The sequence below is a fragment of the Anabrus simplex genome, chromosome 5 (genome assembly GCF_040414725.1).
Source record: "Anabrus simplex isolate iqAnaSimp1 chromosome 5, ASM4041472v1, whole genome shotgun sequence".
NCBI lineage: Eukaryota > Metazoa > Arthropoda > Insecta > Orthoptera > Tettigoniidae > Anabrus > Anabrus simplex.
In genome coordinates this window covers 202,250,400-202,277,403 of record NC_090269.1, presented here as the reverse complement: position 1 = coordinate 202,277,403, position 27,004 = coordinate 202,250,400, and the positions used below count along the sequence as shown (strand labels likewise).

The 27,004-nt window shown below is 42.0% G+C and overlaps 1 protein-coding gene across 1 annotated transcript in view; it reads right to left on the bottom strand.

Moving 5' to 3' along the window:
• Positions 1–12,855, bottom strand: part of LOC136874767 (retinoid-inducible serine carboxypeptidase) — a 78,816-nt gene extending 65,961 nt beyond the window's left edge. Inside the window, exon 1 of the mRNA XM_067148436.2 lies at positions 12,754–12,855. Within this exon, the coding sequence (XP_067004537.1) occupies positions 12,754–12,802 (49 nt within the window). The 5' untranslated portion in view covers positions 12,803–12,855. The remainder of the gene's footprint in view (positions 1–12,753) is intronic.
• Positions 12,856–27,004: the final 14,149 nt, after the last annotated feature.

The following is a 27,004-nucleotide window of genomic DNA, read 5'->3' as shown; positions in this document are numbered from 1 at the left end:
GATACAAGAACAAGTTAAGGAGTTCGAAAATATGACGCAATGGATAAAAGAAAAAACGGAAGAAACACTGAACAAAGTGGGAAGCAATGAGAGAGAAAGTGTGCCTTTAAGAGAGAAAGTAAAAAAATATGGAAGAGAAGGTGTTGAATCTGAAGACAGCAGTAGAAGCTAGCAGACAGGGACGTATGAGGAGAGGCATATTTATATATGGTGTGCAGGAAGGAAAGAGTGAGAAAAAAATGGACGTAATTTACAAAGTGGTGGACATCATTCGGAACAAAATGAAAATGAATTTCAGTGACGTTGACATAGATGACGCAGACCTATAAAAGTGAAGTTGTTATCCACGTTGATGGTGGACATAGTGATAAGAAACGCGGGAAATTTACAGGGGGGAAAAATCTAGGTTAAGAGAGACATGGAAAGAGAAGGGAATAGGAATGTGGAAATTTTAAAGAAACAGTTAGTGAGAGCCAGACATCAAGGACTGAGGGCGCACATAAGGGGCCAGAAATTGGTGGTATCCAACGGCAGATGGGTGCGAGTTTGGCCAGTGATGAAACCTCAGGTAATGGAAGAGAAACTTAAGCAGGAAGGTTATGGCGACGAGAGCGGAGAAAAGGCAGGTAACAGAACGCAGTGCCGGAGAGGATGGAGATAGGGAGCGCCACGGAGAAGATACTAATAGAGGACCACTGCATAGCCAAAGTGGAGAGTCAAGGGAAACGCTTGGGGTCCAGAAGGAGTTGGGGAAAGGAAAGCCGCAAGATGCAGAGCGAGCGGTGAGTCTCAGCGAGTTAAGAGAAGTGATTAAAGCAAGAGAAGCTATGAACTAAGGGAAAAGTATGCGTTTAAGGGAGCTGTGGAGATTGAAAACTAAAAGTGTGGAGGATAAGGAAGGTAATGAACGCCCCAAAATGTGGAAAAAGAGAATAAGGAAGTGGAAGGAGAGAGGTCCATTGTAACTAGAAGTAAAAAATAAGGGAGGAAGTCATAATTAGATTGGAAGGAATAGTGTGATCATAGTTAAGTATGTTTGAATTGTGAATTGGAAATAGGGTTTTTAGATAATGAAGGACTATCAAGTAGGTTTAAAAATTATGTGTTATCAAAGTGAATGTGTGGTTTAAGAACAGTAAGACAATTGAATATGATTATTGCAAGTGGCAAGTTATAATGTTGCAACTTATAAAGGCACAAACTCAGCAGACTGAACAAGTGGTGCGTTTGTGTCAGCAAACGTGGGGCAGTAGGATGGGTCACGTTAATAAGAGAGCAGACACGTCGAGCATATTGTAATAGCGCTCAGTTACAGTGGCTGCTTACTCAGACGCGTGACATGGGAAGGGGAAGAGAATAGACAGGTATCTCTGACCCAAACGGGATGGATGGAAGGCTATTAACCTCGCATGGTGTGGCCGGTGTGCCTTTTTTGTTTTGTATTGCCGAAATCTATTTATTTTCTTTATGCCGTGTTGCCAAAACTATTGTTCTCCGAATAGGAGCTCAATTCTTGTTTTGTTTTATTGTTGCTTTTGCCTTTCTTTTGTTAAGTACTTTGTGTTTACAAGTTATTTAACAGTTGAGATGTGTAAAAGCGGTCCGATTAGGAGCTTAATTTTGTTTTGCTTTTGTTGCCTTTGTTAGTTTTGTAGCTTATTATTTTCTATATTGCTTACGTTGGAGTGTTAATGTCTCTCCGTAATGGTCGAATTGTTTAATTACTGTAAGATCTGGAGGAACTAAATAAGTAAATTGTATCTTTATCTGTTCTGTATATAACATGGCCTATGCAATTTCTTATCACCGGACTTACAGTATACCAGATATCAATATTACCGGGCGAGTTGGCCGTGCGGTTAGGGGCGCGCAGCTGCGCGCTCGCATCCGGGAGATAGTGGGTTCGAATCCCACTGTCAGCAGCCCTGAAGATGGTTTTCCGTGGTTTCCCATTTTCACACCAGGCAATGGTGGGGTTGTACCTTAATTAAGGCCACGGCCGCTTCCTTCCCATTCCTAGGCCTTTCCTGTCCCATCGTCGCCATAAGACCTATCTGTGTCGGTGCGACGTAAAGCAAGTAGTAGAAATCAATATTCATAACATAAATAGGAACAAGGACTCTATTCACTATAAGTGCATAAACATGGCAAATTACACTAAACTTAACAACGAATTGATCCATATATACTTATTGGCAATAACCAAGTAGAATAAGAACTAGATAATTTAATATTATTCAAAAGGAATTGACTCAGTCTAAATAAAAACTAAACAGATTCTGAAAACAAGAGGATAGACTAAAACCCCATGGGCGACAGAGGAATGAATTACATCAAATTGCACAATAAACTCAAAAGTAGGTATGTGGATGAAAAGACTGAGGGCAAATATGAAGATACTACTTATTAGTAACTAAACTGAAAAGGAAAGTAAAGAATGATTATTATGTCAATGAAATTGAAAATGAAACTGGTGTTAGGTCCCAGTGGAATTATATTAATGAGATCATAACAAACAAACAACATAATAATGAAGGACAAGGCATTATACTTAGTAAGGAGGAAGGTTTCAGTACTAGCAAATGCTGAAGTATTTAATAACTATTAATTATTATTTTACAATTTATTGGAGAGAATCTAATGAACGACATACCAAATAACGCACTGAATAATACCACTAATTAAAAATATAATTTAAATAATACAAACAAAAATTTACTTTGCTTAAATGATACAACTGAAACTAAACTTCAAGATATAATTCGAAAAGAACTACTGAACAAATATTCCAGAGATATTTATAAAATACTAAAAAAATGCTGCAAGCAAATATCAACTCTGATAATGTATACCTGATCAAAATTTGGCAAAGTTTCTAAAAGGCTCAAAATAGCGGCAGTGGTGCCCATTCATAAAATAGGAGATAAGTTTAATCCTGAAATGTATCACCCAATTTTAATGTTACTCCAACTTTCAAAATTTCTTGAAAAAAAGTTAACAGAAGTATGCAAAATCAACATCACACATAATAAATCATGTTATTACTATCAACACGGCTTTCTAAATAACAGAAGCGCTGTGAATGGAACGGCTGTTAGTTTAACTCAGCCTCTAGATGCCTTAGAGAAAGATTCTTTAGTCGCAGGCTTATTCATAGACGTACAAAAAGCTTTTGATGGAGTGAACCATGAGTTGCTAATGGAAAATCTAACATACTTTGGTTTATGCGAAACAGCTTTAAGATAGTTTCAAGATTATTTAACAAACAGGGCCCAGTTTGTATCCTTAAAACCCTATAAAGGTGGGAGTGCCACAGGGATTTGTTACTGGACCAATGCTATTTCTAATTGTTATTAATGATATAGGGAAACTGGATCTAAGAGGTAAACTAACATTATTTGCTGATAACACTAACCGTTTTATGCCAGAGAGACAGTAGGGGATTTAGATAATAAATCTTGGAATTCTTGACAAGTGGTTCTATGACAATAAATTATTCATTAATTTAAAAAGTTAAATATATGATTTCTCATAAGCAGTCTGCTGGCTTTGATAAGTGTAAAACAATAGAGTATGCATGTGCCACTTATCAAGATGAAAGAATTTAAATACCTGGAATTGATAATTGACGCTCAGTTTGTTTTTGATGCTCACATTAATTGTATCATAAAGAAAATCTTTCCACTCGCTGGCGTCATGCACATATTACGCCATCCCATTTCCACTTCTCTCAAGAAAAGTATTTATCATTAAATGATTCATTATCATTTTCAATACTACACCCATAATACTAATTCATAATTTCATGGTTAATATCATATACTTCGTTCTGAATGCTTTGTGAAGTTACGGAACAAATTAAGAGAGTGACAAAGAAGCAAGGTGCAGTATCCTGAATCATGTTCGCTTGTTGTTTACAGCTACATGTTCACACAGTTGTAAGTTAAGATAAGCGAGAAAGCGACCAGGGCTTTCTCATCGAAAGTAACGACATACTTTGAAAGGGAGAAAAAGACATATTGTGCTTTCTTTGGAGATCATAAACCCCTTCGGAAAGCCTATGTCGATGGCGGATTCCAGCCAATCAGGACATTTTGATGCTCATTTCTTCTTCAAATTAGATCCAGGCTACGCAGCTCATTTCTGACACTGGAGCGAAGTTAACAGAAATTGCATTTCCCTGTGAATAATTACAAATTAAGAGAATGTATCCTCAATTCGGAAATGTCATACGGTTTGCTTATATTTGACGAGTGCGCAGTGACAGAAACAATCACGTGACGTCGTTATGAGGACATCAGGGACTGTATGCCCTGAGAACTATAATGCTAGAGACGCGTATCCTTAAATGAGTAATAATCATGTGTGTAAGTAAAGGATTATTATTCCAGGTGATAGTGTGGACATTTGCGGAGTGCCAAATGCTAGGAGACTGCTGGGTACCCAGGCTCTTCCAAAATAAGATCTGCGAATGAAACATTCGGTGTAGATAGTTGGACTAGCGTCTTATTTTTCGGGAGTCATGAGCTGTTGGTTCGTGTTCGTCTGCACCGGAATATCACAAGACAAACTGAGCCTTATTGCAATATAAAAGTTGACTGTGTTAGTGATTTTCGCCTTCATCTAGTTGAATGTTAAACATTTTCATTGATTAATCGTATGTTTTAGATTCGATCCGTAGAGATGTGACAAAGCAAAGATTGTGCAAATAGACTTCGTATGAGCAGAATTAAAAGAACTCGGTAAGGTACGAGAATAAGAAGAGATCGGTAGACACTTTAATTAGTGAAGTTAAGGAAGTGAGAACGCAGAGTGTAAGTTAATATAACGCCACTAACTTTGTTAATTGTGAGGAGATAACACGCTAATTAATTTTTATGATGATGATTGTTGTTTAAAGGGGCCTAACATCGAGGTCATCGGCCCTTAATTAATTTTAGCAGCCGATACGTTAGAAGGGGAATTCGTACTCGCAATGGTAAGAGGGCTACAAACAGCTGTCTAGCAATACACTATGACCCAGTAACCGTGAGCCGACAGGAAAGATTTACATCCGAGGAGACAATAGAAAGGGAGTTCGTTCATTCTTGAGGTACACGAAGACAAAAAGTCAGGACACACACGTCCCTCCCCCCCATTTCAACGTAAACGAACAAATTGATAAGGCATGGCGAAATATTCACTCCACACAAGGATTACTGAGACAGACGTATGTCTCCATGTATAATAAGGAAGTTCCATTCTGTGATAAAAGGAGTATTGGTAAATCTTAACGTTGAGAGCATTTCTAGTTTAAGGAGCTTATGTCTCGAAGGCTCCGGTCGTGATCAGGGAAGACTGCCTGGCAAATTAACGGTAACTAGAAAACGAATGGAAACTCCAGCTCCACTCACCCCATTTCATATCTTTAGGATACTAAGAAAGGAGGTGAACGGCCGTCATAGGCCTAAGAGCAGCTTGTCGTGAAGTTGGTCACGCCTAAAGAGAGGTGCATATTCAAACTCCCGCCCACTCCAAGAGCCAATACAAAAATTCTATTTGCACAATCAGCCAGCCTTAGTAATGCTTACAGTCATGACCGTTCGAATTTTCGAAATTCATAGCCATTAAGGACTGCAATAACTTCAATCATTTAACATATCAATTTCTGAAAATTAACTCCGGCTATCTCAAGATTGGCTAGGTACAGAGGAAGCCAGAACAGAAACCACTTTTCCCGCGAAAGGGCAAGGACTAGAACTTGATCATAACTTATGATCCAACGATCGATTACGGATCAAACTACACCCAGAAGGCTAAAATAACGACTCAAACGAGTTGAGGAAGTTTAGTAGTCTAGCTCAGTTTACGAATGCCAACATGTGAAAATCATTCTCTTTCCACCGCAACCTCAGGTGAACCCGGACATGCTGCCGGAATATTGTATATGGGGATTCCTAAGTCCAACAAGGCAATACTACTACTAATGAATAATCAGTTATGGGGTAAATCCATGCTTGTCACTTATTGGTTCATGTTAATCTAGCTACAGTTTACTGGTGGACGCCAGACGTAGGAATAGAACAGACAATGTACGCGAAATACAGGTACAGGCTCTGTCTTCATTTGCTCATCATAATTACGTGCCACTCGTCCACACATTGTAATAGGGACAGAAATACTTTCCCTCACGGGACTACACGTTAGGAAGAAGCTGGAGTCACCATGAAATTAATTCATACACGATGAATACAGCCTGTGATAATAAATTTCGGTGAATAGTCCTGTACTATCAACATAGATGAACAATCCACGAAAGTGACCTTACTGTCCATCGAAATAGTCCCCTCCCATAATTATGCACTGCTGAGATCGGCACCGAGCTCGATAGCTGCAGTCGCTTAAGTGCGGCCAGTATCCAGTATTCGGGAGATAGTAGGTTCGAACCCCACTGTCGGCAGCCCTGAAAATGGTTTTCCGTGGCTTCCCATTTTCACACCAGGCAAATGCTGGGGCTGTACCTTAATTAAGGCCACGGCCGCTTCCTTCCCACTCCTAGCCCTTTCCTGTCCCATCGTCGCTATAAGACCTATCTGTGTCGGTGCGACGTAAAACAACTAGCTGAGATCGGCGATACATGCCCTGCAAAGCTTTGCAAGAAGGCTTCCTTTGGGATGATGTTCAAAAGCCTCGTCACGTTTCGTTGGATGTCGGGAATATCAATTTTATTTCTTTTCAAAGCGAGTTTGATGCGTGACTTTTCAGCTCTGACCTTTTTCCGACGAGAGGATGCCGGAGAACGCCATCCATGCTTTGCCGTTTCGTTTCAGAGTCGTACCTGAGACACTAGGTTTCTTCCTCAGTGACAATACAGTTCAAGAAATTTGGTGTCGCATCTGCCGTTTCGACAAAATCCTGTGAAGCCTCTAAACGTGCCTGCTTCTGATCGTCAGTCAAGTCATGTGGCACAAGACGAGAACACGTTTTCCTCTTCCCTAACTTCTGGGTAACGATTTGTCGCACGGATTCATGGTCAATCTGCAATTTAATCGCTATCATGCTCACATTTAATCGCCGATCGTTCGTGATTAATGTACTCACCTTCTCAATGTTTTCGTCACTGACGGCGGTCGCCGGTCTTCCGCTACGGGGGTTGTCAGAAACACTTTCCCGGCCTCCTCGAAAACGGGTGAACCACTCGTACACACACTTCAAGGACAGTGCTTGATCTTCATAAACACATACCAGCATCGCATGCGTTTCTTTAGGTGAATCCCAAGCTTAAAACAAAACTGCACATTGATCCTTTGGTCGTTCACGTTCCTGTTCGCAGTTCAAAACTAACGCACTAAACACGTACTGTGTCAAACAGGTCTTACACGGCACACACAAGATGCACAACTAAACAACGTTGGGAGTAGGTGGTCAAAAATCTGCTGCTACGCAGGTGCAGCGTTGTGTGTCACCAGTGTTGCCTGATCGACCGTTCTGACTTCATTCACCGAACTTTATTGTCACAGGTTGTAGATAAGCTGATATTCAATTCTAGCATTCGCTTGAAGGAGAAATTTGTTACATTCACGCGTATTGCGGTCTAGCTGTAACATTAAGCTCGTATTTTTAGAGTACTAAGAAAGGAGGTGATCGGCCGCCGTAGGCCTATATGCAGCTTGTCGTGAAGTTGGTCACGCCTAAAGAGAGGTGCATATTAAAACTCCCGCCCACTACAAGAACCGAAACAATAATTCTATTTACACAATCAGCCAGCCGTAGTAATGCCACCTTTGATTCTGCGAGGACGTAATCTCGCTAATGTCACTATCACAAATTTTGGGCTGAAGTTGCCATTTTGTATTTTTAGCGTCATATGCAAGCCTGAACTCTGTACTATCGAGGAATGAATGGTTCACACGGCTAGGTTGATTAGAAGTGCATTTAAATTGAGTTTAAATGGAGCAGTGCGTGCCTCTTTATGACAATGGGAGGGAGTGGCCTCGCTTCGTACTCGTTCATTGGTTCCCGTATGGCAGGCAACTGGTTTTTAATATACATTGTCATTCACATATGGCTTTGTTATTACAGTAATATTATGTTTTAGAATGGTGATGTGTTCTCAGTCAGGTTCTAATAACGCTGTCTCACACCAGTACGCGGCATCTCCGTTTTCGGCGATGACTTAGCATATGACGCTGTTCACGCCCCTTACACACTCTACCACGCCTCGTAATAACACTGATCACGAACAACACTAATGCACTCTGGTGGCCGTTATACCTATCACAGAAAATTGGAACCCTAACCATCTACATATCTGCCGATGGTGGTTACGTGTACGAAGTTACATTCACATCCGACCACTTCTTCTGGGTGCTTTAATTTTTCTTCACGCAGTATATATTGATTTAGTGCACCTCTGTGGTGTAGTGGTTAGCGTGATTAGCTGCCAACCCCGGAGGTCCGGGTTCGATTCCCGGCTCTGCTACGAAATTTAAAAAGTGGTACGAGGGCAGGAACGGGGTCCACTCAGCCTCGGGAGGTCAACTGAGTAGAGGTGGGTTCGATTCCAACCTCAGCCATCCTCGAAGTGGTTTCCCACTTCTCCTCCACGCAAACGCCGGGATGGTACCTAACTGAAGGCCACGGCCGCTTCCTTCCCTCTTCCTTGTCTATCCCTTCCAATCTTCCCATCCCCCAAAAGGCCGCTGTGAGGCCGCCTGGGAGAGGTACTGGTCCTCCTCCCCAGTTCTTTATCCTGACCGAAATGTTCGCCCTCCAGGCCACTGCCCTTGAGGCGGTAAAGGTGGGGTCCCTCGCTGAGTCCGAGGGAAAAGCCAACCCTGGAGGGTAAACAGATTAAGAAGAAGAAGATATATTGATTTGTTAAAGATTAACCGGACACCCCTGAGATATATGCTAGTTGGGACACAGACTTAAGCGGGTGCAATATTTTCGAGAAAAAAATAGGCGCAGCTGTACCACCCGGTATAATAATAATAATAATGTTATTTGCTTTACGTCCCACTAACTACATTTCACGGTTTTCGGAGACGCCGAGGTGTCGGAATTTAATCCCGCAGGAGGTCTTTTACGTGTCAGTAAATCTACCGACACGAGGCTGAAGTATTTGAGCACCTTCAAATACCAACGGACTGAGCCAGGATCGAACCTGCCAAGTTGGAGTCAGAAGGGCAGCGCCTCAACCGTCCGAGCCACTCAGCCCGGCCCACCCGGTATATAGATGAACTCTTATAACATTAAGACAATATACTTTATATTTCCCATTTTCCGTACTTTTGTGACGCTAATAAATATCCCAAACAAAAAATATAATTTGACATGACTAACTCGGTCTGGAACGAAAATGATTGAATGACGGTACATAATTTATTGAAAACAAGGAGTCCATATTTCTCACTAAATTGTTAAATTTTAATTTTTTAACAGCTTTTTACAGATTACATTATGTTATTTTATTTTGCAAATGTTTCATTTTATAACAATGTAGTTTTGATAGAAGTTTAGAAAATGTGTTGTTTAAATTTGTGAAGTCCTTTTATTTCGTTGGGCAGGTGGTTGAGTCCCTGCAGGCTTGGTACGGCCTTGCCAGCAACTCTGTACTTCTATACAGTATGGGTTAACAGATCCTATACAAAGTACGTTGACACACCTCCGATGATCAGCATGCGCTTCATATCATGCACCCCAATAGTCAATCCCAATTCACTGGCTCTCGCTGCTGTAGGAATAATGCCACTGGATCTTTGCAGGTCTAATGCCTTATTAGAGACTACAATAAAATATGTAGTCACTTTTAGATTCCTATTCTTGTGGACTTACCAACTCTCAGGTTCCTAAGACCAAAATCGCGCCATCCACCCTTACGTGATCTGCTCAAATGACGTCTAATAGATTCGATGCCTCCAAGTTATAACAAACTGTATAAATGTTCTCCCATACAACACTTTAGCTGGAGAGAAAATTGCTGCTCAGTAAGATGTGGACCACACTGAATAGAAGACAGGGATTCTCACAGCAAATAGAACATGTTAACATCTCCAGAATACGATTGAAAAGATCCACGTCTAACTATTCTTCACATCGTAAGCTGCGTGCTTAGCAATAGAGCGCTGGTCTTGAGTCGAAGTTGGTAGGTTCTATGCCGTCTCAATCCGGTGATATTTCAAGGTCCTCAAATACGCCAGCCTCGTGTCAGTAGTTTTACTGACACGTACAAAACTCCTGCGGAACAACATTTTGGGATCTTGACGTCTCAAAAAATTGTAAGTATACTTAGTAGGACGTAAATCTAATAACATTATTATACTATTAAATCGAGGAAACGCTTCCTCTATTAATGAAATATACCAATGCACGCCCCTCTCATTATAGTTTAAGACACCCCCCCCATACACACACAGTTCGGCCACCCGTTCGATCTGCACAGTTGAAGACCGAAAGGCAAAACTCATGCGTATGGTGCGGCCGACCGGCCAAGCGTTTGGACTGTTGGACTGTAGAAAATCCATCAGCTATTTCAACCTGCAGGACGCAGAATTTGACGGACGGAAGAGCGGCAGCCCAATCGCAAAGTGCTGATGCCGTATCGTGTTCTTCAGTACTGTATTGCACCGTGTATCGAATCCTTTCTTAAGAACGTGATATTTTGAAACTTGTACCGCAATTTTGTAGTTTGTACTATGGTGACGTGGTCGAAGAAATTTGAGCTGGAATTGAAATATTTCGTGTTCATCCATCTGTTTGAAAGAGCAAATAACACCACAGCTCTGAGATGAAAGGGAGTGCTTATTCACCACGTAGGGAAAGATATAAAAGCATATTCATTCCTAAACTAACAAGGGAACTGTGCGGAGGGAAATATTGATGGATGAAAAATCTGGAGTGAGTAGTGAAGACCTCTATATTCCCCTAAACTATGGTACTACAAAGATTTGATATTCCTGGTACACCAGACAGAGGCCTCGGATGGCTTTCCAATTCTTGTTAGTGATACAAAGGTAACTTGCACTAACTCATTTTTAACAATATACACACGATAGCTACATATACAAACAATTTATCAACCGTAGACATGTTTAACAACTAAACATGACTGCACTGAACTAGATGATATGACTGGAAGACTGGCTGTAGCAGCCTATTGGTTTATCTATCCGTGCTTGGGGAAGGAAAGGGAAAACATTAACTGTAATAGCTTTGCCTGTAAGGTCAGTCGGAAGACCAGACTGTATGTGTATGGGCATCCTTTGTTCTATTCCCTCTTATTGTATCTGTTTTGTGACAGCTAATTTTCTACTTTCATCTTCCTAGATCTTGCCTTATTAGCTTTCTTATTAAGCTTATGTGGTTGGAACCATTCGCCGAAATATAGGTTACATTTGTTGAATGCCTTGAATGTTTTCCAAATTTTGTTTGAATATGTTATTGCTGTTATTATTGTTATTATTATTATTATTCTAGGGTACTAAACTTTAAGGTTATGTATACAGTTACAGAAGAAAAACTTTCTACTGTAAACGTTGTTACTCACTGTTAGCCTCAATCATCAGCCAGAGCCCATTAGACACATGCCTAGGGCGCAGAAACTTTTGGTAATACTATTTTTGGTTGATATCTATAATAATACGAGTATTTTTGTACGCTTTGAATAATTACAATTTTGCATTCGGGAGAGGGGTTCAAACTTCCACTCTCGGTAGCTCTTGAGATGGATTTCTGTAGTTTTCCGTTTCCACACCAAGCAAATGCTTGGGCAGTACCTTAATTAAGGTCATGCCACTTCCTTCCCTAGCTCTTTCCCATCCTTTCTCGCCGAAAACCTTGGATGTGTTAGTGCGACGTTAAACCACTAGCATAATAACAACAATAATAATTACCAATATAAGTTATTGCCTTAATTTTTCTATATTTATTCTTAGAATAACACAAGCCGGGCTGAGTGGCTCAGACGGTTAAGGCGCTGGCCTTCTAACCCCAACTTGGCAGGTTCGATCCTGGCTCAGTCCGGTGGTATTTGAAGGTGCTCAAATACGACAGCCCCGTGTCGGTAGATTTACTGGCACGTTAAAGAACTCCTGCGGGACTAAATTCCGGCACCTCGGCGTCTCCGAAGACCTTAAAAAGTAGTTAGTGGGACGTAAAGAAAATAACATTATTATTTATTAGAATAACACAACACATATGTGGTCTTACTTTTCTAACTGCTAAGAAACAATTAATACCCGTCATTTTCAGACGGTATATTGGCATCACCTTCACCATTTCTGCAAAGTAAGGAAGCTAAGTTGATTGCAATTACATATAAATTTCTCTTGCTTTAATTTCTACTTCAAATGTTTCTTCGAACATGGATATTTTGAAATAAAGTCAACTTATGAAGTGCTTTTCTTCTCTCCTTTCTCAGATATGCCCTTTCTACATTTTGTACTTCATATATTTCCAAAGTGGTTTTATTTTACGTGTTTCGAGAAATCTAATATCTGTCAATTGATTAGACAGAACTTATCATTCTATATTTTTGTTTCAGTTTGTATGTCCTTTATTTTGTTCTAATAATTGTATCCAAAATTTTAAATTATCTTTCCACATTCTCAAACACTCACCCGTCAATAAGTTTGAGTACTTATAAGGCAACTTAATAGCAGTTGTTTCTAGTTCTATTAAAGCATTGTTAAATGTATGCAGCCACTAAGAAACCCTATCGTGCTATTCAAGTCAAAGTCGGGAGAGAGCATTAGCAGTACAATTAATACGTACCCGCCACCACAGCGATACACAGCAGAAATAATACACCTAGTCTCGTCATTTCGACTTATGATTACTCACTCAGCTAGGAGACAACTTCTTTATACATATCCCCACATTATCTTGATCACTAATCAATTGGGACATTCCGCTACTTGACAAACTGAACTCTGTCTTCAAGATATCAGTCAATTAGAGAGATACGACAAGAAACCACTCCAAATTACGATACGTTTGTCCCATATTCCGATAGTTCTAGACAAATCACCATCATCACATACGAACAAAGATGCTCGTTCATGTTGATAGTGCAGGATATTAGATTGGTGTAGCATCAAAGCTTACATTCCTAGGTCAGGTAACGGTTTACTTGCACCATTAACACGTGCGCCTAGGAGCATGTTAAAAGAAAAGAAAATAGAGCCAAATCTGAGTGGTTCACTTACGAGCAATAGTCAGTTCCTCACACTCTCATCTTGTTTTCTCCGAACACGTTACTACGTTCACAGAAAATAAAAAAACTACTAGAAAAGCGCGGTGCACCTTGGAAAAGAGACACCACACAATAACTTCTTGTACCAAATTGCTTCAGCTTGGAGCTGATTCGAATTAGGGTGGCCAAACGTCCTCCTTTATTCGGACGTATTCTGTTGTTTAGACCGTCCGAAATGTCCTTTTTTTTAGTGAATCTGCTTATTTTGGAGTGATCTGTTTACTACCTCGTTCTTATAAGCATTCTTTATTACGTGACGGCATCATCGATATCGTATCGATATATCGAAATGTGCATGCGATTATACTATGCCTGCCTTGTACTGTGATAATAGACGTTATTTACCAATATGCATAGTGCATGCATGCTTCTCACTCAGCAATACCCCGCCAGAACACTGTTGTTAATGTGTGACAGCCTACAACGTGAAAAGCGACAAGAGATAACCGGGATTTGAAGAAAGCTGTTTTAAATGGATGGCTCTGCAAAGTGAAGTTGATTTTTGTGATGTTTAAAAATGTATTCTGTACTTGCAAGCTAAGTCTAAATTCTTTCAGAATGATATTGTGAAATCTTTCGATCGGTTCTGTGATTTCAAACAATTCCTGAATGGGAGTAGTAATGAGCCTTAATTTAACAAGTTAACTTGTAGTTAGAAATGGGCAAATGAATTCACGTAATCTCAGCAGGAAATTTTCACAGTAGAATCTATGAAAATCCTCTTAATGGTTTAATATAATCTAAAGGAATTTGCATGTGTATCTTTTTACCAGTTGTACTCATAAGTATTTTCCGGTTTCACTAAGAGATGGCGCCTGCGAACAGTACGCAGCGTATGAATTTGACACATACGTCAGGTTGTTCGTCTGAGATTAACCTACCAACACACACAAGTTGAGTCCGCCAAACACTAGCCTATGTGTTGTATCGTTCAGCGATCATGTCGACGTTTGTGCCTGAAAAAGAACATTTCTGGCACGCATTGCTTTACTTATTTAGTCAAAAGTAAAAGGCCGTGGAAAGTCATCGTTTGCTGGTAGAAACACATGGTGAACAGGCTCCATCGATTAGAACATGTGAGACATGATTTAGACAATTTAAACGTGATTTCAATGTGAAAGACAGTGCGCGCTCTGGACTCAAACTCAACAGCAATTGGCACAAGCATTAAATGTGTCGCAAGAAACAATCAGCAGACCTTTACGGGCAATGGGGAAGATCAATAAACTCGGTAAATGGCTCCCAAACGATTGGAATGAACGGCAAACAGACAATCGCAAAGTCATTTGTTTCAGCGCTACCAAAGAAAATAATTTCTGTACCGAATTGTGACAGGTGACGAAAATGGATTTATTTTGAATATCCGAAGCGGAGAAAATCGTGGTTGTCACCTGGCGAAGCTGATTCTTCAACACCAAGGTGAAATCGCTTCGGAAAGAAGATCATGCTTTGTGTGTGGTGGGACCAGAACGATGTTGTGTATTATGAACTCTTGAAGGCCAGGAAAACCGTCAATGCACAACGCTATCGCCAACAGATGATTAAATCGCGCATTGATCGAAAGACGATTGGAATGGGCCAAACGACATGGCAAAGTGATTTGGTTTCACGACAATGCGCCGTCTCACACAGTGAAACCAGTTAAATCGCTTGGATAGGACATCCTTCCGCACCCGCCGTACTGCCCCGACCTGGCGCCATCTACCACCTCTTCGCATCAATGGGGCACGCGCTCGCAGAGCAACACTTCAGCAATTTGGAGGAAGTTGGAAAATGCCTCCACGAATGGTTTGGCGCAAAAGACAATCAGTTTTTCTGGCATGGTATTCATAACTTACCTGATAGATGGGGGAAGTGTGTAGAAGCCGAAGGACAATATTTTGAATAAACAGAAAAATATAATTTCCCTTGAAAATGACGTGTTTTCTTTACCACAAAAACCAGCAAAAACTTATGCATACACCTGGTATAAGTATATGTTAGACACGCCAAAACTCCTGAAGGCAACTGAGTCTTCATCAAAGTACCAGCAAAGTGTGTAAATTAGTTTCATTGTTTAAATTTTGTAAGAATTTACTGTATTATATGGAAACGGATAAATTTTGTTTATGTGTGTGAAAAGTAGAATATATACGTCTAAATTCAGACTCTCAATGGAGGATTTTGTGCCCTTTTTTTCCGGCATTGTCCTCCTTTATAAATAGCTTCGTCCTCTTTTTAAATCTATTTACATCTGGTCACCCTAATTAGAACTCATGTTAAAATAAACAAAAATTATTTCCATTGTCTTTCATCTCTAATGAACACATGTTCATGACCAGATTCACGAAGGAACTTACAACAGCGAACACTAAACGATAACTTTTTCATTCTCTTGGTCGGCGGATGCAGACTCCGCCGTACCGGTGGCCACGGCTGGACAGTGGCTCTACAGCTCTGAATTCGACCAACCAACCGAGTGATCTTCAGGTTACCGATGGTCACGGTTCTACAGCTCTAGATTCGAGAGACGGAGAGGGGCTGGTTCCCACCGTCGGCTGTCCCGAGAACGTTCTTCCGTGGTTTTCCTTTCTCCTGCTTTATGGTGAAGGCCGAGGCGGTAACTAGTATAGACCACGGCCGCCAACCCCCTCACCATCACCAAACCAAGTCTCCCTGGCCTGAGAGAAGGCGTTACCGTCTAGGAGGCCCACATCATCTTTTAGAGACGGAATGAAAAATTGTGTAGTAGTGTAGTCATTGTCCGCCTCTGTGGTGTAGTGGTTAGTGTGATTCGCTGCCAACCCCGGAGGTCCGGATTCGATTCCCGGCTCTGCCACGAAATTTGAAAAGTGGTACGAGGGCTGAAACGGGGTCCACTCAGCCTCGAGAGGTCAACTGAGTAGAGGTGGGCTCGATTCCCACTTCAGCCATTCTGGAAGTGTTTTCCCGTGGTTTCCCACTTCTCCTCCAGGCAAATGCCGGGATGGTACTTAACTTAAGGCCACGGCCGCTTCCTTCCCTCTTCCTTGTCTATCCCTACCAATCTTCCCATCCCCACGCAAGGCCCCTGTTCAGCATAGCAGGTGAGGCCGCCTTGGCGAGGTACTGGTCATCCTTCCCAGTTGTATCCCCCGACCCAGAGTCTGAAGCACCAGGATACTGCCCTTGAGGCGGTACAGGTGGGGTCCCTCGCTGAGTCTGAGGGAAAAACCGACCCTGGAGGGTAAACAGAAGAAGAAGTGTAGTAATTCTCTTGTTCAGATAATTCACTGCTGACGCGGTGTGTGTAGTACGGCGCTGTAGTGGTAGTGGAAGTTTGGTCCAGGAAACTGTAAATCAAGGATTGCGAGGAACGATTTCAGATGGTTGATGCTGACAATCCTGGAGCTAAACTACCAGGTTTATATTTGTCGGAAGTGTTGCTTAAGGCCAAAAGGAGAAATGGGTCACCGCTTGAGGGATCAAGAGATTCATCTTTTGAATTTCTTTTGGGTTCACTTTTTTAATGGTCTTATGAATCGTACTCACGATCTCAGAAACTGTTACATGTGAAGAGCGCAGCTTTGTCACCTAACTACTCACAAGATATGTTTCCATACTAATGCGCTTTGTTGTTCAACTTTGATTTCGATTGCGAATGCTATTTTCAGAACGGAGTTAGCCGAGCAGCCTTCGTTGAATGCGTTGGAAGCATGCCCTTAACTGTTCACACCTGTGGGTGATTAGTTCCCAATTTCATCTGTGTAGATGTACGCCTCCTAGAGTAACGGTTTTGCGTTGTTAGCTAGGGTCTCGGGTTCGATTCCCGGTACTACCAGATATTTAAGAAAGGAAGAATTGCTGGTATGTGGTTAAAATGGTACATGCAACTCACCTCCATTTGGGGGCGGCGTCTGGCACGAGAACACGAGTTTACTGTACCTGTGCAGATAGTTCGTGGAGTAGGTGACTATACTGGCCAACAGCTGAATGGCCAAGTAAGTGGTCCTGAGAGTCGAGATATCAATTGTCCTGAAGCAGGAGTGACATCTAGGACATATTCTGAGTCGTGACCCTCCTTGTGCTCAGGTGGCTTGGGCTATACAATCCACCGGAGGTCTCTAACCCGTCTGAGGCGTGTTCACACTGTAAGTAGCGTAGTATCCTAATTCATAGAAAATTTACCGAGCACGCTCAGGGACAGGTCCCACACCCATTTGTCAGGCCAGTGACTCCTTGGAAATAACGTGGCGACAGCAATGGAATTCGATTAGAAGCCTTTATAGTCTATGTCAGGAGTTAATAATGTGCGGGAACGGGGAGGTAACGAGCAAGAGATAAGGAGATAACAAGGTGCAGTGTGTGGGCTACAACAGGTCATCAAGAACACCATAGCACACAACACAGTTTCTGTTAGACCCGTAAATGAGCGAATTTTGTAATAATGTTATTGACTTTACGTCCCACTATCCACTTTTACGGTTTTCGGAGATATCGAGGTGTCGAAATTTAGTCCCGCAGGAGTTCTATTACGTGACAGTAAATCTACCAACACGAGGCTGGCGTATTTGGGCACCTTCACATACCACCGAACTGAGCAAGGATCGAACCTGCCAAGTTGGGGTCAGAAGGCTAGCGCCTCAACCGTCTGATCCGCTCAGCCCGGAAGCGAATTATGTGGATATACCGGGTGGTCCGCCAGCCCCTTATTTTTTCGGAGATAGGCAACCGAAATAAAACGTATAACCTCAAGGTACTGTGCCATTTCACCGTTCTATATTTGCATCAGTAGGAACAAGAATGGAGTTCAAGCCATTAAAAGGTCAATGTGAAAGCAACTAACATCGGTACGAACCGAAATGATAATCCTTTCAACCGGTAGTCACCGAAAGAACCATACTTAGAAGGCTGTGAAAAAAGAATGACAGAAGCGGATTATTTAAACCAATTATTAAGAAAAAAGAGACTCCCATTAGAACATTCTTCACAATTCAGTACTACTGCGAGCAAGACAGAGTCGAGCAAAGAAAGGAGTCAGCTTATCAGATTTAAAGATCAAATATTGACGGAGGATATAATCCGCGGCAGCCCGCTCAACGTCAACCTAGAGATCAAATAACTGCGCGAAATTTAAAGACCAGCAAAAGGAGTTAGCAAGTCTGGTGCAGCAAATACGTCACGGCTGGACTTAGAAGTTTTATATTTGTCTGATACTGCATATCGTAGACAGCAGAGTCCAACCAGCTGTCAAGTGCATTTCTAATAAACACGGAGAAATCACATTCGCTCTGCAAACGAGAGAGTTTTTACAAATAATAGCAGAATTAGAACTACTATATTGAGACTAATCGTCCCAGAGCACATTTTATTCTGATATCATAGGCATTACGAAACGAAGATAAATTGCAAGATGACAACACTAACTAATGCATTGTATTATTCTGTTCCAAACGTACCAGAGACCACTATGATGTTGTAAAAGAGCAAGGCAAAGACTACTCCGACTATGGTGGCGCTTTACGAGGTTGATGACCCAGGAGGATTGAAAGTCAGCTGAGAAGACGAGATGGACCCGATTACCTAACGCAGAACCATGGAGTGAGGCCTACCATTCCCGATGACCAACAGCGAGATGGCAAACAGGGTCCAATAAGCAAAGTTAAGTCCCTTATGAGTCGTTTTTCGTAAGAAGAAAAGTTTATTTTTGGCTATGTGTTGATATGTTTCGTGACATTGTGCGTGCGTATAATATATCGAAGTGTAATTACATGGATGTAGGTATTCATCTGATGTTACTGTCAATCCCATATGTAGGCGTAATATACCAGTGAAAGCCGTTCGCAACGTTATCAATGTGGTGTGAGAGAAAGTAATAGATATTTTTAATAATTATCAGTGAAGTGTTAAAGTGTAATATGAGTGTCAATATACATGTGTGATGGCTTTATCGGAATAGCAAGCTAGGAGATCGTATTTAGGGAATGTTTGCGAGGAAATATAGTAGTACAGCTTAGTATTATGATACACTTTTCTTTGACACTATGACGGTAAGAATAATGTTTTTATATGTGGTTATGGCACATATGCATCGTATCTAATGAGATGGGTGCTTGTAATGCATTGATACGGATATTACGTGATATTTGGAATGGTAAATAGTGAATGAAGTAATAATATAAGCGGATGTTAAGTTGTGATGGTGATATTTATTTTTATTTGAGATGATGGTCATAGTAGTCTTCTGTGAGATGATATTACGTGCAAATTATGCATTCTAAGATACACTGACTGACAGAGCAAATGCAACACCAAGAAGGAGTGGTCAGAACTTTATGCCAATTGCAGGGTAGACTGACGTCACTGAGGTATGCTCATGATGTGAAATGCGCCGCTGTGCTGCGCACGTAGCGAACGATAAATGGGACACGGCGTTGGCGAATGGCCCACTTCGTACCGTGATTTCTCAGCCGACAGTCATTATAGAACGTGTTGTCGTGTGCCACAGGACACGTGTATAGCTAAGAATGCCAGGCCGCCGTCAACGGAGGCATTTCCAGCAGACAGACGACTTTACGAGGGGTATGGTGATCGGGCTGAGAAGGGCAGGTTGGTCGCTTCGTCAAATCGCAGCCGATACCCATAGGGATGTGTCCACGGTGCAGCGCCTGTGGCGAAGATGGTTGGCGCAGGGACATGTGGCACGTGCGAGGGGTCCAAGCGCAGCCCGAGTGACGTCAGCACGCGAGGATCGGCGCACCCGCCGCCAAGCGGTGGCAGCCCCGCACGCCACGTCAACCGCCATTCTTCAGCATGTGCAAGACACCCTGACTGTTCCAATATCGACCAGAACAATTTCCCGTCGATTGGTTGAAGGAGGCCTGCACTCCCGGCGTCCGCTCAGAAGACTACCATTGACTCCACAGCATAGACGAGCACGCCTGGCATGGTGCCGGGCTAGAGCGACTTGGATGAGGGAATGGCGGAACGTCGTGTTCTCCGATGAGTCACGCTTCTGTTCTGTCAGTGATAGTCACCGCAGACGAGTGTGGCGTCGGCGTGGAGAAAGGTCAAATCCGGCAGTAACTGTGGAGCGCCCTACCGCTAGACAACGCGGCATCATGGTTTGGGGCGCTATTGCGTATGATTCCACGTCACCTCTAGTGCGTATTCAAGGCACGTTAAATGCCCACCGCTACGTGCAGCATGTGCTGCGGCCGGTGGCACTCCCGTACCTTCAGGGGCTGCCCAATGCTCTGTTTCAGCAGGATAATGCCCGCCCACACACTGCTCGCATCTCCCAACAGGCTCTACGAGGTGTACAGATGCTTCCGTGGCCAGCGTACTCTCCGGATCTCTCACCAATCGAACACGTGTGGGATCTCATTGGACGCCGTTTGCAAACTCTGCCCCAGCCTCGTACGGACGACCAACTGTGGCAAATGGTTGACAGAGAATGGAGAACCATCCCTCAGGACACCATCCGCACTCTTATTGACTCTGTACCTCGATGTGTTTCTGCGTGCATCGCCGCTCGCGGTGGTCCTACATCCTACTGAGTCGATGCCGTGCGCATTGTGTAACCTGCATATCGGTTTGAAATAAACATCAATTATTAGTCCGTGCCGTCTCTGTTTTTTCCCCAACTTTCATCCCTTTCGAACCACTCCTCCTTGGTGTTGCATTTGTTCTGTCAGTCAGTGTATATTGAAACGTACTGCTTTCAATTGCTGTTTTTATTCCCAGATACATTCAAAGTAGGTTAGGATACGATCTCAATGCCATCAATACAGTGTTGTTTGAGTATGTAGGATCATCAAATGAGCCAAGAGGCTAATAATGATAATATTTAGGCCTTCACTGAGTTATTTATGACCATTTTCAAGTATTCTCACACATGATAACCTAATTCCTGATTTTATGTGAGCATATTGACACATCACTAGTGACTTAGTCATTCATATACGGATTTTTAGATGAAGGTAGAGTCTTCTAACATGCCAGTTTTTCCACTTGTGGTATAATTTGTTAGAAATTTAATTAAATACACTTGGCAATGCTACATTCAGCCAGATACGCACTTAAATTGAATTTTAACCATGGATTAAGATAATAATTATATGAATTAACCACATAAGCCATATGATAGTATTAATTTGAAATCAATCACGACTTAGAGCGGGCCTGAATTTGCTTATATGGAGATCGGATCCTATGAAACATGAAAACGAAGGGAACTTACAAGCATATTATTTAACTGAAGTCCTTAGAAAACAGATATTGCTTTCCCATATGATTTTCTACCGTGTATGGACACAGATATTAGGTTTAGCACAAAGTGACATTCGTTTCACCAGTCATATTTGAGTTAAAGGTTAAATGACAGAACTTTAAGTGACTTTGAGGAGCAATTCAGCTCAGAGAGAAGAGATTCCAAATCTTAATGAATTATTTATTTGGCTATTTTCACTGCGTTCTACATTCTGTTTTAAAACTATACTCTGAAATGATGTATATAGTAATGAGTGTAATTTTCTTTTCATTTTTAACCAATTGGATGCATCTAATTCTTACAACTCTATTTAGTATGTTTTATTTGATTAATATGTTTTAATTTTTCAATTGATTCTTCGAACATTATTTATATATGACTTAGATTTTCAACAGGCCAAGGTATTAATGAATCGATAATTATGGACTAGATTTCAGCTACTTATTACAAGTTTTCCAAACTTATTTTTTATCTCAACTTAACTGTAACTGATTGAGATATTTATAACATTACGAAGCTATCTACGTTGTGTGAGGAATTTTCAACGATATGTTAGGTAACATTTCCTTAATATTTGGACTGAATAGTCAATAAAAGTTGAATAGTGAAACTCCATAATTCTTTTAATGCCTACTTAGTATAAAAACTAGATGTAAGACTGTAATAACTCATTCTTTGATTGCGATTTCGTTGGCGACACATGCAATCAGTTGAAATATTGTATTGACCTGATATTTGCGATTAATTTTGGCGACATGCAAGTATGGTATCCGACTGATAGCGTGTTGGAGACGTCCTTCTGCGTAGGTTGAGATTTACCATAGGCCATCAGCGTACTTTCTCAAGCGGAACCCACAACCCGGCAACATTAATTAGATAGAATCATTTATCAAGAGCTAGTCTGGATCTCATGTATCCTCACCTGGACGCGGGTATGGTGCAATACTTATAATTTAGTTTTATGAACGCCAAATAGCTTGATATTTCTCCTTATGGTCGATAAGGTTTTCCGCTACCTATGTGCATCACTGTAAATTGATCCATGAACCTAGCAAAGGAAAAACTTCTTCTTATTATTTATCTTCTTACCCTCCAGGATCAGTTTTCCCTCGGACTCACGAGGGATCCCATCTCTACCGCCTCAAGAGCAATGTCCTGGAGCTTCAGACACTGGGTCGGGGATATAAGTGGGGAGGATGACCAGTACCTCGCCCAGGCGGCCTCACCTGCTATGTTAAACAGGGACCTTGCAGGGGGATGGGAAGATTGGAAGGGATAGATAAGGAAGAGGGAAGGAAGCGGCCGTGGCCTTAAGTTAGGTACCATCCCGGCATTTGCCTGGAGAAGTGGGAAACCACGGAAAACCACTTCTAGGATGTCGGAGTTGGGAATCGAACCCACCTCTACTCATTTGTCCTCCCGAGGCTGAGTGGACCCCGTACCATCCCTAGCTCCACTTTTCAAAATTTGGCCCTACATCGTATTAGGTAGGTGATCAAAATGTAATGGTTCTCTGGTGCATAAGCAAGGGAACAGAAAGGATTGCAACACCTATCGAGGCGTTTCATTGACCAGTATAACGTATTAACAGGTATTTTGGGTAGAAGGGTGCGATAAATGATGGAGGGTAGGTTGGATGAAAACCATTATGGCTTCAGATCGCAGAGGGGATGTCAGTATATGAGTTTCAGTATGTTTCAAGTAATTGAGAAGCGCTACGAGAAGAATATACAATTAGGTTTATACTTTGCATATCTATAGAAGAGCCGATCCGTGGTGTAGGGGTAGTGTGCCTGCCTCGTACCCGGAGGCCCCGTGTTCGATTCCCGGGCAGGTCAGGGATTTTTACCTGGACCTGAGGGCTGGTTCGAGGTTCACGCAGCCTACGTGATTTGAATTGAGGAGCTATCTGACGGTGAGATAGTGGCCCCAGTCTAGAAAGCCAAGAATAACGGCCGGGAGGATTCGTCGTGCCGACCACATGACACCTCTTACTGTGCAGGCCTTCGGGTTGAGCAGCGGTCACTCGATAAGCCAAGGCCCTTCAAAGGCTGTAGTACATGGGGTTTGTTTGCTTTTTATCTAAAGAATATATATGGCAGAGTACCAAGGGAAAATATGTTATACGTTCTTGGAGATTATAGAATTATGTGTCTGTTATTACAAGGTGTCGAAGGCATTTGTGTTGACAATCGAGTCACAGTGACAGTTGATGGTAGAATGAGTTTTTGGTTCAGAGTAGTGACAGGCATTCGACAAGGCTGCAATCTTTCATCTTTATTGTTCATAGTGTAAACAGAGCATTCACTGAAAAGTATAAAATGACCTAAACCAAACGGCAGAGTGTGCTGAAAGCTTGCAGTCTAATATCTTGGAGATGAAAAGGAGGTACATCGAGTATGATATGAAAATTGGCATATCGAAGACGAATGTGATGTCAGTAAGAAGGAAATCCAAGAGGATTGAATATTAAACTGGAAGAGTTCTATCATTTTCTCGCATTTAGGAAGTATATTCTCCCTAGGTTGTAATATAGTAAACGAAACAATGAAAGTGCAGCCTAGCTAATCCAGTGAACTCATAGTCGTGATCAAAGGGTGCTTTCTAAACAAGTTGTTAGCTTCCGGAGGAAAATATATTTACACCAGTCTGCTTTCTGACCGACTTAACTATACAGACGCGAATGCTGGGATGGCACAGGACATCTTGTTCATAAGTTGAAAGTGACAGGCATGAAAGTAGCAAGAAATATTGTAGGTACAAGCAGGTGGGAACAATGGAAGGAACTCGGAATGAGGTAATAAAGGCCAAGTACAGCAGGACCCAATTGTAAATATTTCCGAAATTCACTAATATTAACCAAAAAAAGGAAGAACATGAAACACTTCGCCTTCTCTGAAATTCAGCACTTGTTATTGTCCTGGTACGTGACTTAGGACATTTTCTGTAACTGTGACATACTGGCGCCAGGCCGTCTGCAAATATATAAGGAAGAGAGGCCGCTTTGATTATGGGTTCGGTGGTCTACCTTAGAAACGCACCCATGTCCTGATACATACTATTTCGCCAGACAATCTTCAGAAATACACTGACTGACAGAGCAAATGCAACACCAAGAAGGAGTGGTTCGAAAGGGATGAAAGTTGGGGAAAAAACAGAGACGGCACGGACGAATAATTGATGTTTATTTCAAACCGATATGCAGGTTACACAATGCGCACGGCATCGACTCAGTAGAATGTAGGACCACCGCGAGCGGCGATGCACGCAGAAACACGTCGAGGTACAGAGTCACAGGCGCTGCACCGTGGACACATCCCTATGGGTATCGGCTGCGATTTGACGAAGCGACCAACCTGCCCTTCTCAGCCCGATCAACATACCCCTCGTAAAGTCGTCTGTCTGCTGGAAATGCCTCCGTTGACGGCGGCCTGGCATTCTTAGCTATACACGTGTCCTGTGGCACATGACAACACGTTCTACAATGACTGTCGGCTGAGAAATCACGGTACGAAGTGGGCCATTCGCCAACGCCGTGTCCCATTTATCGTTCGCTACGTGCGCAGCACAGCGGCGCATTTCACATCATGAGCATACCTCAGTGACGTCAGTCTACCCTGCAATTGGCATAAAGTTCTGACCACTCCTTCTTGGTGTTGCATTTGCTCTGTCAGTCAGTGTATATGGAAACAGGCCGTTTTTATTATAGAACCAGTGATCTCCCTTAGAAAACCATCCACTTTCTTGCAATCTGCTATGTAGAAGCTTATGAATTAGACCTGTATCCTTTGCGACCAAATCGGAATGTGTTGAATGTGACAAATTGTTAAAATTGCTGTATTAAGAATGTATAGAACTCGTGTACAGTGGAATCGTTCAATATTGATTCCTTTTGTGTATCGAGGGTGAAATTCAGACGTGCAACTCGCACACCACTAGAAAATACTGTAACAGTAAATTTGGTACTTTGGTAGAGATGAGACGCAGGGCGCGTACCAGTCGCTGAAGTGCATACAGAGGGAGAGGGTTTTGTTTAAAAGAAATCCTAAAAACTTTGTTTTCAGAGTTTATTAAAAGATTGAAATTAATATCACCTCTGTACAGCGTATACAGTCGAAAATTTTCCTCGTCCTATGGCTGGCGATGTCCTTGGATTCCGGCAGCTCCATTTTCCATAGCAGCGAACCACCATTCGTCCCCCGATGGAAGTTCTAGAAGATCTATTCGGTGCTTTGTAGATCCATGGCGTCGAGGTAGTCCTTGTAAATGGTGAACATGAATGAACATCGTTCAGCTCTGGGCGAGTTAGTGCAAAGGCTGCTTCTGCACAGATGATAGAATGTTTATAAATGCTTTTAACAAAGTCCAAACACAAATGTCTCGGTGAAATGTCACTTAATTTTGTCACGTGTCAAGTGAAAGAAATATTCATAAAATAAAGTCCACTCGGAACTGATTTAAAGTTACTGAAAGTTTGTTGCACCTATTACAACGTGAAGTAAGTTCATTGAAGCACTGTTCAATTTAAATGAAATAAAGATGTTCCGCTCGTGAATCAAACTCGTTCACGTGTTGAAACCAAAAGACGAAATTAACTGAGTACTGACAGTCCTTGGTTTGACTGTCCGTAAACTAAATGTACACTGTTCATTAGAATGGAAATGCACTGTTCATTAAAATAGAGATGCGCTGTTCACACCTGCACAGTTCACAGTTCATGACCACAGTTTACGGATTGGTAAATTAAATTTGGATTAAACACAGTTTATAACTTAAAGTATCGAGTCCTCGGCAAGGAGCAATCAGATTCAAGTCCATAAAATTTCAATTTCGAACACTCGAAAATGTTTGCGGGTCTCGGACACTCGTATAGAGTAACAGTCAATAATGTCCAGACGATACACAATTCACCTCACGTCCTATCGGAGTAAAAGGTTGTCACAATAAGGAAATCTGAATAAGTCCACATTCAACGTGACTATATTAAAGTCCACGAATTTGAAACTTAGCAGCGGCTTCACGCTCGATTACCACACCCGCGAACTGACGGTGCGAATACTACAGTCTAATGTGCTTATAGAAATCCCGGCCACTAACTGGTATCACATTCTGCAGCGCACTGCTGCTCACTATAACATGCTGCAATACACACTCACATTCACTTTCACTGATCTGCTGAGCGAAGCAGCACGTATTTATATTTGATCCGAAACTCGTAGAACATTCTACATCAATCCAGGTTTCGTAGTGCAGCGAGGCATGCTGTGACGTCACCCGCTCACTACGTCACCCGCGCGCAGCTGTCGCTCGCTGTCGAGTTAGTTCTTCGTAAGCGTTCCGGAGCATAACACGTAAGTTTAAGATTTTCATAACGGGGACTTAGTCTGTACCGCCGTTACCGGTACATCTCCCCCTCCTCCTGGGGAAAAGAAAATTCGATAGGATTTTCTTTTAATGATATTCTCTTCTGAAATATTTCTTTAGGTTGGCTGCATTGTAAATGCCCTCGATGCTTCCATCCAATTTCTTAATTTTGTATG